The 15,675-nt window shown below is 38.6% G+C and overlaps 1 protein-coding gene across 1 annotated transcript; it reads right to left on the bottom strand.

The window, feature by feature from the left end:
- Window positions 1–2,270: 2,270 nt before the first annotated feature.
- p3h3 (prolyl 3-hydroxylase 3) lies at window positions 2,271–13,053 on the bottom strand. Its single transcript, XM_028471774.1, has 16 exons — window positions 12,685–13,053; window positions 11,970–12,154; window positions 11,698–11,856; window positions 9,883–10,075; window positions 9,653–9,784; window positions 9,438–9,580; window positions 9,114–9,203; window positions 8,565–8,617; window positions 8,406–8,485; window positions 8,201–8,328; window positions 7,986–8,081; window positions 7,750–7,900; window positions 6,401–6,518; window positions 6,106–6,181; window positions 5,866–6,006; window positions 2,271–4,896 (listed from the first exon to the last, which is right to left on the bottom strand). The coding sequence occupies exons 1-16, from the start codon at window positions 12,977–12,979 to the stop codon at window positions 4,723–4,725; spliced, it is 2,214 nt and encodes a 737-aa protein (XP_028327575.1). The 5' UTR covers window positions 12,980–13,053; the 3' UTR covers window positions 2,271–4,722.
- Between the last annotated feature and the right edge of the window lie 2,622 nt (window positions 13,054–15,675).

Raw genomic sequence — 15,675 nt, 5'->3', positions numbered from 1 at the left:
GACAGCTAGGAGTTTACATGACAGTGAAGTGCATTAACAGTGTCAGAGAGAAGAGCAAGCTAACAGGGTAGGGGGTAGGGGTGGGTGGTTAAAGGGGGTGGACGGTAAGAGCCCAGGCAGGAGAGTGAGTTTAAATCCTGCTGGCTGAGATTTTAAGGGAAGCCTTTTGAATCAAATCTGCTCTCATCCGATTACTGACTGCTCTTTGCATCTGGATAAGAGATGGAGAAAGGGATGGGGGGCTGATAGTGAGATGGAAATGAGGGAGGGGACAGATAGAGGATGAAGTGGAGGAAAGGTGATGATGGAAGGCGGGACTGGACCTTAGAGCTGGTGTCAGAGCGTGCTTTAATTTGCAAAAACACTGGATTCCTGTCCAGTGTGCTCAAATTTATGCCTGGAGAGTTCTTCAATAGGAACCGACCAACACCAGCAACCTTACTGAGGATAAGACTTATATAGAAGGTAGAGAAGAACAACTATATACATATGTAAAAACTAGGCCTGCTGTTTAATGATTTTATAAACTGATTTTATTACAAAAGACACCACGACAAATCTGTGTGTCCTACTGTTCGCTTGTATTTATTATCAGGACTTTGCATTGACTAGTAGCCATCATTATCAAAGCATTGCCAGGCAAATGTCTACCTGCATGCCTACATATAGTGTATTAAATGCACTACACAAATATATTTGCCTTGCCTTGAATTACATCATTACATTATCAGCCGTCCTTTGTAGCTTTGCCAAAACAAACTAAGCCAAAAAGTTCTATGAAAACTTTGTCAGTTGTTTCTTTTAAACAACACATTATAACTCTAAGATGCTCTGAGAACATTTCTGGAGACAAAACATCACAACGCAGGATCTTAACCAATTGAATTCCTCATCTCAGGCTTAAGATGAGTTCTGTCCAATCTTCTGATCATCATCCCAAGCAACATGTCAGTCTCGCATCTTCATGGAACAAAGTTGGTTAACTCACCAACAGGTGACCCCTCTGAGGTGTTTCGATGGCTCTTTGGTCAGTCGTCCTTCAGCAGTGTCCTGGTTGTGGTCATAAGTTCAGAACCGCTGTCCTCTCCACCGCTCATTCACTTTTGGTTTCACACAGCGTAGGCAGTGTTCCTTCGTCACTCACCCTGTCCTCTATTCCTATGAGGAACAGATGAGGATTGGAGGGATGAAGAGAGATCAGTGATGAGGAGATAAACCCTGGGATGGACAGAGAGAGGAGTGGGAGGGCAGGGATGGGGGGGGTTTGAGTGTTGGGGTAAGAGAGACAGAAAGGGGGGAAAAAGACAGCAAAGGAAACCAAACAAGGTGCAGAACAAGGCTGAGGGGTCATATCACAAGACATGAGTCAGGGTAGATCTGTATTAAAATCCAAGAAATGGAAATCATGGTGGGGAGGGGTAGGAGGAAAAATGAAGGACCTGGAAACATGGCTTTTTATGGTGCTGAGGTAGTCTTTGCAGGACTTCACACTGACAGGGGGCTTTGTGTTTGGTAAACCTGAAGTGGAGCTAATATTAGAAAGTTTGCAGGTCATGGAGGGAGACGTGCAGAGATCAGACGGGGTACAGCGCTGATGAAAGAAATACCTGCAGGCATCCAGAGGAGAGTTTCTCACTGTGCACATAGCAGCAGCTAAGCATGAACAGCAGATCACCTGCATTAGTTATGAAACAGCATTACTCACACTCTCTATTATGGGATACAACTTTATGGCAGACCAGGAATACCATGGCCATGATGCAAGCTGGGATTATTTTTGGCCATTGTTGGAGAGTTTTGTACTGATCATCCAACAACAGGATCATCCAATGAAAACTGCACATTTTGATTCAAAGCAACAAACGAGTCAGGGTTAGCTACTCATTAGGAATCGTCCTGTTGTCTGTGCTATTAGTTACCTTAAAGATTGTCAATATTTCATAACAAAAAAAGCTATTTTGGACCCAATTCATGATTTGGGTTTTGCATTATTGAATGAAGATTGTTGGTTCATTCATTTTGTTGGGCAAAAATAACGAACGAAAGAGTTTTATGCTCATTATTGTAATTGTTGCAGCTGTGGCCATATAAATGTGTATTTTTATTTTTTATTTTAATGCTTTCATTTCTTATGATTAATACAGATATTTTAAACATGAGGCTCTGGGCTGCAGTTTAAGAAAAGCTGACAATGCTAATTGCATTAATAAATAGCTTGGGCTAAAAAAACAACTGTCATTTTTCATCCTTTTTGTTTCAAAGTTGTCCTAAATATTTCATTCGAGTGGATTGGGACTTCAAAAAATTCTGTTTGTCTTATTTCCAAAATTCTAAGTAGCAAACAGGATATACAGGCATTACGTTTCAGACAAAAGTAAACACACTTGTCTCATCTTATATGTGCACTTATCCTGCACAGGGATGGGTGTTCCTTAAGCTTAACTGTTGACAAAATGAGATTATTTATTAACCATTGAATGGCCTTGTTAAAATAAAAAAGATAAACTACTACTACTGCATTCTATAAAATATTTAGAAACTAAAAACTGTTTTATCTTCCATACATGAATTTGTATTGGAATTTTGTTGTGTTATCTGAACAACTGCCGAACCTGATTCTTTACAGTGTGAGTTGTTTGTCTAACGTTACGTGGTAACACCAATAAACTAATTTGTGCGTTAAAATTTGGGCATCAGGATTTGAAAGCTGTCAGTTGATAGCTAATGCTCCATCACAGCTAAAAGGTTGTGGGTTGAAGCACAGGTGTGCCCTGTCTTTTTGTGTGGAGTTTGGCTGTTTCCTCCATCAGTCCCAAACCATGTCTGATAGAATGGTTGGAGCGTCCTCAGTGACTGTAGGAGACACTGTAACTAGCTGTGTATTAATCCTGATCAGAATGATATTATTGTAACTGTGGGAAACTGCAGGACCATGGGAACGCACATTCAGGGTGACATTAAACCAAGAAAGACTTGAACCTGCTGGACTCAAACCCTGTTTTTTTAGCAGTAAGACACCATTGCTGTTGCTTCTAAGAAAAAACGGATTTGCCCGCTTCCATCATCCCACCCTGACTCCCTCTTCCCTGTTCCCTCTCCCTCACCTCAGTGTAACACTGCACTCTTTTTTTATATCCTTCCTCTAATAACGTTTTTCTTTCCCTTCCCTTCCTGTTGATGGTCACAGTTATGCAATAAAATAAATGTATTTATTTAGTAATTCCATAAATACAATAAAATCTTAATTGAAAAAAAGAAAAGAAAGAAAAAACAGATTTGAAGTTCAGCTTGAAGTTGTTTCACCTCTCCTCTAAGAGGCTTCTTTAATTTTGAATTAAAAAAGCCTAAAACAAGGTTGATTTAGTTTCCATCCAATAAAATCAACAAACAAAACAAGGGATTTCTTTGTCTGAACAACTTGTTTTTCCTAACTGTGGGAGCTACAAATGATCCCTGACCTTTGAACTTGTTTTGACTAAATGGGGGTACAGGATAGTAGGGGTTGGAGGGATGACAGGATTAAACTACTAACGTGTCATCCATAAACAGCTGCCGTGGCATGAAATTGTAACAAAGGCTTGGGTCTCTAACATTAAATCCTGACAAATACGGCTTTTTATTTCTGATGCGCCTTAACAAAGAAATAAAGTATCAGACTGAAAATGATAAAGTAGATGCTCAGAAGAGTTCAGAACAGTTTCTTAACTCACATCATTTCTATCACTCAAATAAAATGTAAAGCAATGACTAAAATCAGATGTACACTTTTCTGCAAAAACTAAAATTAGAACAGAAGACAGTTGGAGTGCTTAATGTGAGGATATCCAGGATGCATTATGGAAAAATAACACCTACTTATGGGAAGATTACCACAGACTTTGAGGGGACGACATGATTTCAGTGTGTATCAGGGAGCAAAAAGGTAAAAGCTAAGGCTCCATTAAACAGGACAGCCGACCCAATTCTGCAGCAGCGGGGGATTATAACACAGGGGGGAGTGAGAGTGTTAATATGGGCCATAAACAGTACTTGACTGGGTACCTAATGCAGAAGACGAAGGCAGGGGGTGAATGGAGGCACTGGTTATGATGGGGAGGATAAGATGGAAGTGGGCTGTCGAGTGTCACTCCACAGAATGTTGAATGATTAAATAATCTCTCGCTGGATTACTATTCCATATTCTAAATGGGAGATTTTTTAAGCTTCATAAACAAATGCACTCATTTATGCCGGATTAACTGTAATCTCTCTATTTCTATCCTTTTTCCCTTTTTTTTACCTCTCGCTCTGTTCCCACCACTGCTAATGGCCCTACCTTTCTAGTTACACACCTCTGCCTTTCTGTCTTGTCTTGTCTCATGTTTCAACTATTGAGAAAAATATTAAATCTCTGGATTTTTTAAAAAATTTTTTTATTTTTTGTGATTTTACCGATTTTGCAGCCCTTGCTTTAACACCTCCTCCTCTTTTATTCCCCTTCTTATTTAAAACACTGTCTTTTTTTAATCTTTTGTCGATTTAAAAAAAATGTACTGTACTTAAAACAAAAACAATATCTACATACGCACACTCACATGCAAACGTCAAAGTAATGCAGCAACATGACTATTGTGACAACAATAGTGACACATGAGGAGACGAGGTGTTGAGTTTTTCCTCAGTGTTTACTGTCTGTATAAAAAGTAGTCCTCCACGTGCAGTCTGTGGGGTCGGTCATGGCTCTCACAGCTCATCTCTGCCCCCCGTCACCCTGCCTCGCCCCCTGCTACCCTCCTTTGGGATCTGGGCGTTCCGGGTGTTGCGAGCAGCGGTGGTGCTGCCCTCTGGCTCCCGTTCATCCTTGTTTAGTGCAGCGTGTCCGTCTGCGATCCACAGGTCCTCGGCCTCCTCCCGCTCCTGAACAGTAAAAAATGATAGATTTAAATAAAATAATCCTTTCTTTCTCTATTTCCTGTTGCCAGTGCAAACATGATGTAAATCTTTGCTCATTCAATAGTTAATTACAGCTTCCTGAATAAATATCAATGATGTGCAGCAGTTCTTTAGAAGAGCTCACAACATAGCAGGAGCAGTGACGTCTGAAACAGTGTTATGTGTACCTCTAGGGGTACACGATGACACTAAAGGGGGAACTTGAGAGAGAAATAGTGGAAAACTAACAAATTAAGGCATAAAAACAATGGGGTTTTATTTTATTTATTTTTAGTCAAAATTGATAATCATAATAATGATGATGGAAATAATCTTGATTAGAAAATGAATTGAAAATACATGAGACATTCTTGGTCCCACACCAGGCGGGAGATGACCAGAAATGATTAAAACTATAGAAATAAATCTATTCAGGAGGCACTAAATCAGCGTTTTTCAACCTTGGGGTCGTGACACCATGTATAAGAATGTGTTGGGAACCGCTGCACTAAACAATGTTTCATTCCACTTATTTACAAAATCAAATTGTTAAAAATGTGAGTTATCACTCATTCATTCCATCATTATGCTCTATAGTTGTTTTTTCATAGTAATCTGAGCAAAATGTATTAGTCGGACAAAAGGGGATACTTGGATTCAGAAATAAGAGAAAAGGGGGTACTTGAACTAAAAAAGCTTGAGAAACACTGGTCTGAAACACAAACATTAGACACTAAATGATCTTTTCTTCACGTAGTATTTGTCAAACTAATGGACAATGACATTATTTGTCCAGAAAAAAACATGCAAACAAGCAGCATATTTGCATTGCGCTTCAGCTGGTCTTGTTATGCCAGACTGGAGTCACGGCATCAGCTGCCACATAGCAGCAGTTGACAAACCAGGCCTGAGGCAGAGGATGCAGAGGAGGAGTTAAGAGGTTGCAGTGCTTACCCTGTCACCGTAGAGCTTTTCCTTTGTAAACCACAAGGCCAGCGCACACCGCCGGCCGCTGTTAACCGCTGTCACGCCGTGAGGATTCACCGGTCCCGAGGAAAAGCCCACCAGTCGACCGCAGCTTGGCTTTACCCGTGCCTGGATAAGAACAGGAAACACAGAAGTTTACCAATAACGCAGGTTTTAAAGAAAGCCTGAAGTCAGCAAATGTGTAATCAGAGGATAAAATAGGTTTACTGTGATGGTCTTGGTATCTCGGTTTGTGAAAAATAACTCCCCTCCTTCAAAGTTGTCATTCAGGTAAAGCACGGCACTGTACAAAAAGAAACACAAGAAAACCACTGAGTATTGGTTTCACCACATAAAGCAGTTGAACTCAACTCCTTTAAGCTGCAAATAAAGAAATTCCTGACTGAATTCCTAATTATTCGGGTGTTATTTGCACGTACAACATTCTCAAGCGTTGCCTCTCAGCTTCTCCCAAAAATCACTATTAATTCAAAGAAAAAGCATGCAATGTGTTTGAAAGTACCTCAGGTCTCTGTGGATGAACGCTGGAGGTTCCTTCCAGCACTGATTGGTCCCTGGCTCAAGGAGACAGTTGTCCACATGAACTGGGTGGGAAAGGTCCAGCCTACCCTCCTGTTCACCTGAGGGCAAAAATCATACTTTTAGGCTCAAAGTGTCAAAATGATCATAAGGAAAATTATGTAATGATTCTAAGAAAAAGAGAAGTAAACAAGCAACAATCTGTGTACAGTAAATAGGTGTGGAAATAATTGAGCTATTCCTAAATTTTAAAACATTTAAACATAAAGAAGAACATATTTACAGATGATCAATAAAAACATAAACGATTTTATTCTTAGTAAAAATTATGAAGTGCATTGAAGTCTTAGATCACTCTGTGGAGGACCTGCCTTGCATTCTACGTATGTGGGCTGGAAATCACTTCTACACACCTAAACTTAATGAAGTTAAGCCCCTCCTCCCCATATATTATCTGTGTAGAAATGGTGGCTTGATTTTATTGATATTGAAAACATGGAATGTTGGGCAGCTGAAATGCACCATGCTAAACCTGATAATGTATCATTTTTGTCTGAACTCTTAAAGCCTTACTATGGACAGCTTTACTACTTTTTTTAACTTTTGGATCCATTCTTGGGGTCCTTGGGGTGGGGCGAGTAGATATGGGTTGGATGGGGTGTGTTTTATTTTACTTTTGTTCTTATCTTAATCTTGCATGCTTTATTAGGTTTATTTATGTCACTTATTCATCCTTTGTAGTGATAGACCGATATATCAGCCGGCTAATGTTATCGGCCAATTTTTGCATTTTTTACGTGTATCGGCATTGGCCGATGTGGGCTGCTGCGTTCGCCGATCCGCATTATCTACAGAGAGCCGAAATATTTTTTACTTGTTGTCATTCTACCTCACCTTTGTTAATTTCAATAAATGTTCCTGCTTTAAAAATTGAGACTCGTATCATTTGTTATCATCATTGTGTAATTATTATGATGTAAATTGAGAGAGAAAAAGTAGTATCGGCTCCAAATATTGGCTCAGGAAAATCGGCTAAGGCTGATGGGAAAAAAAAAAAATCGGTATCGGTACCGGCCCTAAAAAAAAAAAAATTAAAAATAAATAAATAAATAAAAAATACATATTGGTCTATCCCTAATCGTTTGTTCAATAATGCTGTATGTATATGCAAATAATCTCTCCTCCCTGTATACTGCCTTGTAATAATACATAACACTATGAACTTCTCTGAAAATAATTTAAAGAAAAACAAATTAAATTAAGTTGCTTGGACAAATGGATTGAACTTGAGTTTTCTTTGTCAGAGAAACAAAGGAAACGTGTGGCTTTTACCTGCAACTGCACTGCGACACACTAGATGTGTAAAGGAGATAAAAAGCCCTGAGGGGCTCCTGAAGTAAGAGTGCAGCAGGACTCTGACTCTTTCACCCAGCTCATGTAACAGCTGTGCGTCCGAATGGTTCACCAGACCTTGTTGAGCCAGCTGTGAAGTTGAGACACAGCCAAGGGTCAAAACAGGCAGAAATGCCCCCCCCCCACATCGCTGACAAGAACTTCTCTACACACACCTTCACCGCCCTGAGGACAGTCAGACCTTCAAATGTCTCGTGAGGCGTGTGTGGAGACCGTCGTCCTCCATAACCGTCTCCAACAGAGGCAGAAACCTGCAGGGAAACATAAGATACAGTGAGACTCTACACACATGCACGCTCACATGCACACTTTGGATGAAGAGTTGTAGCGTAGAAACACCAATAGAGAGGGTGAGACAAGAGGAACATACTGTTGCTAGATGTAGGATCCTATCACATTCCTTCTCCGTCATGACTCCATCAAGAACGACTCGATTGGTCCCATTCATGACCTCATCATCCATAGTGATGGTCACACCCACCTGATGGATTGGACCCCCTGGAAGGAGGAGGAGGGATAAGTCACAAAGGAGAAGCGAGAAACGAGAATGAAAAAAATTCCAATATTAGTCCCACCTGAAAAAAATCCACTGTCATCCACTTCCTCCTGCTTCTCTCCCTCCTTAATTTTCTCATTGATCTTCTCTCTTTCAGCTCTGCCATTAGAAACCCATCATGAAGTAACAGCCATTCATTTCTATTGGGGCTGTATGATGGTTTTTGTGTGAGTCTTACTTCCAACTCTCTCTTAAAGCTTTCGGTACAACATCCTCTGGAGTCCAAAGATCCTACAAACAAGACAAAGCAAATGGCACACAGTAGAGAAACTATTTATAGCTGTCATGGCAACAGGCGACCTCGAAGCCAGATGCCAAAAATACACAAAGGACAAGCAAAATAATCAAATCTACTTCAAAAATACACAAAATAACTGAAAAATATACAAAAAAAAAATATATACAAATTGAGAACAGAAATTAACAAAAGAACAATAAATTAGGCAAAACAGCAACAAAAATACACAGAATGACTTGAAAAACACACAAAACAACCACAAACACACACAAAATGGGAAATAATATACATAACAACAACAAAATCACACAGAAACCTTTTGTTCTTTCTTGTATTTATGCTCAGATCAGTCGTTATTTCAAATGCTTACATGAATGTTGACAATGTGGCCCTTGGATAAGACATTCACATTTGCTCAGTTGCTCATCTCTGATTTAAAGCATCCATTTTTCTTTTTACTGAAGTAATTCATCTGGCGTCAGAACTTACTGGGTCTGTAAAACTGAAGTCTAGGTTTTCCACACCGAAATACAGAAGTTTCTTTTCTTGCAGAGAGCGTTGTACATAGCTGACGATCTCCTGTTTGACAAACAGAGACAAACGTACTATTTCAGGTGACTTTAATTAACAAAGTGGGGCAATGGTTCAGAAGTGTGAGCTTTGTCCTGGATTTATATTTACACCACCAGGGATTTTCCACCAATCTGCTGCAAGATATTATCTGCTGTAAGACTGTATTTAATCTGACTTCATTAAAAATAATAATAATAATAATAATATGTATTAATTTAGGTGTGTTGGACCTGATGGTACCTGAGCAGGCTGTGTCTCTGGTGACTCTGTGTCTCCCCCTAGTGTTTCATAGTACAGCTGCAGGTTGTCCAAGGAGTCTTTATCAGAGGGGTAGAACATCAGAAGAGAGCGAAGGGTCCGCAAAGCCCCTTTTACATCCCTGGCTATGAGAAGAGGAAAAAAGATTAATTATGTAATAACATCATGTTTAACAATAGAAAACTAGACTGAACAACCTTTAAACTGTGCAATGTGCAGATGTTCCAGCTGTGTGGGGAGGTGGTCCTCCTGTGCAGAAATCCTCCCAGGCCGTGTGGCGACCTGAGTCACACAGTAGTGTCGACACGAGAGCAAAGAAAGACTCAGAGCTGGGAAAGAAAAAAAAACAACAAAACAAGGAAATTGACACTCTGTTGTCTTTCTGAAACGCTAACCCCAGCAGAAACATGTGACTAGTCCTGCTCACCTGCAGCCTTTTCAAACGCTCCATCAAGGCTGTCCACTCCTCTGTCCTCCGGCAGGTGTTGGGGCGCGACCTCACACAGCACCCTGCAGTCCTCAATCAGCCGCAGGGTTTCATTCACGCAGGCTTTCCATTTCTCTGCTGCTTGAGTCCAGTCAGAGGAGGCCTCATGCTGGAGTGCAGCATCATAAAGGACCTGGTTCAATTGGTTTAGAGAGAGAGAGAGAGAGAGAGAGCTTTGATACAGGGATGCAACATTTATAATATTTCATTATAATATTTGCATCTAAATAATGAAAAAAAAAAGCTGTCCAGTTTTATTTTCCTTATATCTGACAATAATTCAGTTTTAAACATCCGACACCGAATTTATAAAGAAAATAATGCAGATTGATTATCAGTTCTGGAAAATTGGAAACAACGGCTGTGTGTGCCATTTTACATTAATCATTTATGATTCATTGTGTTATACCAAAGAGGACTGAATAAATCAGAATGAGTGAGTCACACTGCTTGTAGTCCTTAGTTGATAATAAACGGCTGTTTTTATTTACTTTACAAAAATCATGTACAATACAGACAATAAAAATGATCTTAAGAAACCAAGCCTGCATTGACTGTTCCTTTTTTTTAAGTGTACATCTTTAGTGTAAGTGACCTCTTTTCAGTGTAATCTTTTTTTCTATTGATGGGTTCAATCTTTATATTCTATATTATACTTGGGCACCGTGTGGTAAATGACCCGCCAGGTGATGCGTTTTGATTAGCGCTAAAAAGATGCACAAATGGAAGCTGAGGAGGTCAATTGAAGGCTGGCCCCTGGAACATGAATACATTATATTTGTAAAGGAAAAGTCATTATATCACATAACATTACTTTCCTTTTTTGCTTTAAAGGTGCAGTCTGCAACTCTTATAAAAGTGACTTTTCGTCATATTTGCTAAAGCTGTCACTATGTAAGGACAGTTTTACATCAAACTAGTAGTTTGTGTGAAAAAAACAGACTCATTGAGCCCCCCCTGCTGCTCCTGCAGCCTTTGGCAGATTGACAGAATGCACCGAGCAAATAGAACCAATCAGACTGTCTGACAGCTGTTGCTCACAGGCCCCTCCCCTTTCCCGGGATGGAACGCTGTCTTTTTTACAGTGTATAGTCTGGAGGAGTAGAAGATGGAATTGGTGACTTTTCTGCTTGAAAGGTAATTACTGCTGCTTGATTTACAATATGTTTGATTTGTAATTGAACTCTGTGGTGCATGTGTTGTTTATGTGTGTGCGCAGCAGCCTGCATGTGGCTGCTGTAAGTGACACTGTGTTGTTGCTGCTGCTAGAATCTGGTGTGTGCACATAGAGAGAGAGAAGCAAATGCTTTTAACAAAGCATGTTATATTACTGTGACGTTTCTGTTGGACTAACGTTAGCTTGTTAGCTCTTCTGAGGGAAGGACTTTGGAAAGTTTGGAGGCAGGGCATGAGAGCAGCGGGGAGGGAGGGGGAGAGAAGGATCTGAGAGTTGCAGACGGCACCTTTAATATCAAATTTTACCAACTGTTTTTCATTGGTTTTGTGTATTTTGTAATAGTCATATGTCTCCTGCATTTTGTGACTATATTGTGGATTAGTGTTTTTAAGCAATTTTCATGCACCTCAACATAGTGCTCAGGGCAGAGCAAAAAAAGTCATCATGATTTGCAGTTTTAGATCACACCTGAAAATGAACTACCTAATGCACATGTGACAAATTTTACAGCAGGATTTATCAAATAGTTTAGAATAAACTACATCTGTTGTCTATTCAATGGCTCCTCCCATACTCACCCAGTGTATCTCATTCTCAACCTCTCGGTCCTGGAAGTCGTCGTCGGTCACGCCCTCCATGCGTCGGTACTTCTCAATGTTGTTCCTCATCTCCAGGTGACTGGGGTTGGCCACAAAGTAGGTGTGAGCTGCTGCCGCCGCCTTCTGCAGCTTCTCCAGCTTTAGTGGAGAAAGAGTGTATGGAATACAGAGCCTTCAATCATTAGGAGGTTTAAGGAATTATGTGTGTCAGTTTGTTCTTTATGGCTGCCTGGGGAACAATAACATCCCACCTTGTAGTAGGTGACTTGTAAAAAGTTGTATGGGTTGCGAGTGCCAAATTCATAATCGATGTCAGTGGAAACAGGAAGTTGCGCAGTGGGTGTGATGTGGCGTCCGGTGCAGAACCTCAAACACTCGGCTTTCTGCTGGACCCCGTCCAGGAGCCACAGGTCCCACAGAGAGTCCCTCACAGTGTCTACACACAGGAAGCAGAAAAGCAGTCATTTTGCTTCAGAATTTTGAACAAAACTTTGTACAAACACTTAAAAAAAAACATTTTAAACAGATTATAACTTACATATTACAAATAACTGCAGTTTTTTGTGCTCTTTGTTCAAAATCTGCGTGTTATTAATACATTACCTTTAAAATATGATTCAGAAAGATCTCACTAGCTTATATTAAAATGTTTTTTTTCTTTTCTTACCAGTAACTTTCATTATATTTTGCCTGAAGAAAAGTTGATCAGCAGCTTATTTAAAGTTTAAATTGACCATTTAAAAAAAATACAGAGAAGCCATGAATCATTGTGTAATTACTAAATAATTCAGTTGTAGATATCTCAGCGTCCCTAAATCTACAAATTTAATGAAATTCCACGATATTCGTATCGTGACCTATGTATCGGGATACGAATCGTATCACCAGATGTTACCACCTCTGGCAGACACACGCCAACCATGAATAAATAGTGTTTATTACAGTGTTCTCAGTGGACCATCTCACCCAGCTGACTGAAGGAGTGTGACCCAGCTTCCTCACAGGTCTGGTAACAGTTCCTCTGGACCTTCAGCAGGGTCTGCTTGGTCTCGATGGATTTCTCCAGAAGCTCCGCAGCTCTGCTCCAGTCCCCGGAGAAGTAAGCCCTCACCCCGCTGTAGTAGAGGAAGTCATAGGGCTGCAGGAGCGACGAGCTTTGAGGGCTACCGACACCATGGACTGACCGAGAAACGAACAACAGACCCGCAGACAGACACAGCAATGCCACGTACACAGAGAGAGACTGTGAGCCCAGCGCCATGCTTCAGTAACGCAGACCTACAGACAGACAGACCTACATGTAGACCTATAGACAGACAGACCTACAGACAGACAGACAGACAGAGGCTGGAGGAGGGACTATGGAAATGTTACAGCAGAGATGGAGTTCCCATTCCTCCTTCCCCCACTTTAGAACCACCCTACTCTACTTTACCCGTTTTAGAAAGATCATTTTCACTTTTTAAAAAGCTCTAATCTACAACAGTGTTTCCCAAACTGGTTTATAACCAACATGGAAGACTGTATTTATCAATTATAAGATCATTTTTGATGATTTAATTGTCATTTTAAAAGCCTTGAAAGAAGATAAGAAAGGTACCTGCATAAAATCATGCCAAAATACACAAAACATGCTTTACTGACGGCCAACGTTTCAAATGCACAAAATACTAGTGGATTTTGTTTTGCAAATAAGAAACATACCTATCAGAATCAGATGCACTTTACTGATCCCAAGGGGGAGATTACTTTGGCACGTATGGCCCGAGAAATATTGCAGATGAAAAGAAGAAATGCTAAGAAAAGAAAACATACACAATTAAGTAAAAGACTGTTTATTAAATAGGATTAAATACAAGCGCACACATTAGAGTAAATAATAATAATAATAATAATAGATAATACAAATGTAAAAATAATAATACAGATACAATATATATAAGAATCAAGAAGCTGTTGTTTGACACACTCAAACAATTACAGCATACAAATACAAAGACATGTCTTTATTTACAAATAAAACCCTTCAATATAGCTACAAAATAACATATTTCTTACAACGCTTATGAACATTTGTGTGTGGATCTGCAAGGCCTGAAAATGATTTGAGTAATTTTAGTCGACAAAATCCTTTACAAATTTAATCAACCGATCAAAAATAATTTTAAATTTAATGACTGAAACAATAGTGAAACTAAAGAGAATGCTGATGCATAAAATAGCAGTCAAACTGAATTGCAATACTTAAAAAAAAGAGAAGGAGAGAATACATTGAACTTTTTTTGTCTTTATTACACAAAAAAGGCGACTACCAAACATGTATCACCTTTTTTAAATATAGAACATTATTCGTTATTTATAAGCCTATTATTTACTCTATTAGCCTATTTTCAAAAGATATTCATGAACAGCTTTCAACCTGTGAACCAATTCTGTGAAGAAATCTAAACATCAAAGTCAAAATCAACAGAAAGCCAACGACAAGCACAGTTACAGATGGGCCAAACAGAACAAAGGGTTCAGAAGAGCTTGCTGACACATTGACAACTCAAACAAAAGGAAGTACCCCATGGTTTATAGGCCTATTCAGTTCATTTGTTGCACTAACCTTGAACCAGTCAGCAGCTTTGGGGTGGGAAATCCAGAGGCAACAATAGATAATGTGCAGTCTATTAGATTGTTCCCATTCTCAATTGCTTTATTCATTTATACAGATAATGTTTTTCAGTTTAATTCACAATGGAACCCAAGCTTTGCAGTTACTATAACTTGTGAATGTTTTTTTTGTTAAAACTAATCTTATTGTCACACTTCTTGGTTCAGCCGACACATTCCTCTTTAATCCCATGTTCACATTCACATTAATTTTACTTCGACTACATTTCACAATGTCACCTACAAACTGCAAAACTGTTTATGACAGTTGCAGATAAGACACTACTCAAGAGGCCCCATTACATTCTACATTCCTCTGAACTTACTCCGTTTCATTGTCTTGCACCGTGCATAGGACAATGTTTGCATAGTCAAATAGTGAGCAGTTTGTTAAACTGGTATTTGAATCCATTGCACTATTAAAACAGAGGTTTTTAACACAAAAATTGTAGTCATACAGTAAAATATGTTTCAATTTTGATGCTGAAAAGTTGACCAAAGATAAGCCTGTTTGTATACAAATGCAGATTATCAATCTTATCATTTGATTTATATACATAATTTATTCATGCTTTGCTCTATTGTAGTTACATACATAGGCCTAGGTATGTATATTGTTACATAGAATAGAATAGATTGTACTTGTTATTCAAAACATACATATTCCAACAAGGTACATTATGAAATAAATTATGTTGCATATAGCTCGTGAAACTCTACAAGAAAAAAAAAATTCTAAAATATACAGAAAGTTAAATGTAAATAAGTATTACACATAAATGGAGATAATAAAACATTAAAACATTATTATATAGTTTTTTTTTTCTTTCTTTCTTTTCCCTCTTTGAAATATTATAAATTTTAAAATGTTACTGTTTTTATGGGGCTTCCTGGTACGTAATTGTATTTGATACATTTCAATTATTACAATACTTCAGAAAAGAAAATATTTTTTTTTAAAAATGATTGTAATAATTATAAATTATAGCCAGTTAAAAAAAAGTGACATTAATTGGTACATTTTGATTACTCTTTTGTATTAAGATATATTGTTTTATTATTATTAATTTTTTTTTAATTGAATGTTATGCACAGTACATTCATTATTCTCAGTAAAAGAACAAATAAGTGCATAGAACATGACATCATAAACAACAGCAATATAAAAATGAAAAAATAAAAACAAAGAGGCATTGTATAACGGAAATTTAAAAAAAAAGTCTAAGTTAAAGATGTTACAAAGCGGTCAGAATTCTAATCTTTAAATAAATGCTTTATCAAATTTAATGTTTGGACAGACTT

This window comes from Gouania willdenowi, chromosome 16 (assembly GCF_900634775.1).
Source record: "Gouania willdenowi chromosome 16, fGouWil2.1, whole genome shotgun sequence".
Classification (NCBI taxonomy): Eukaryota; Metazoa; Chordata; class Actinopteri; order Blenniiformes; family Gobiesocidae; genus Gouania; species Gouania willdenowi.
This window is presented reverse-complemented; position numbering and strand designations above follow the sequence as displayed.

What these genes read in the sequence shown, in the direction of transcription:
- p3h3 (XM_028471774.1), bottom strand. Translation starts at nt 12,979, where the DNA reads ATGGCGCTGGGCTCACAGTCTCTCTCTGTGTACGTGGCATTGCTGTGT. An exon ending in TGACAGTGGATTTTTTTCAG is followed by an intron (nt 8,329 to 8,405) that starts GTGGGACTAATA and finishes TCCTCCTTCCAG; the next exon opens with GGGGTCCAATCCATCAGGTG. An exon ending in AAAAGCTCTACGGTGACAGG is followed by an intron (nt 4,897 to 5,865) that starts GTAAGCACTGCA and finishes TTTACTGTTCAG; the next exon opens with GAGCGGGAGGAGGCCGAGGA.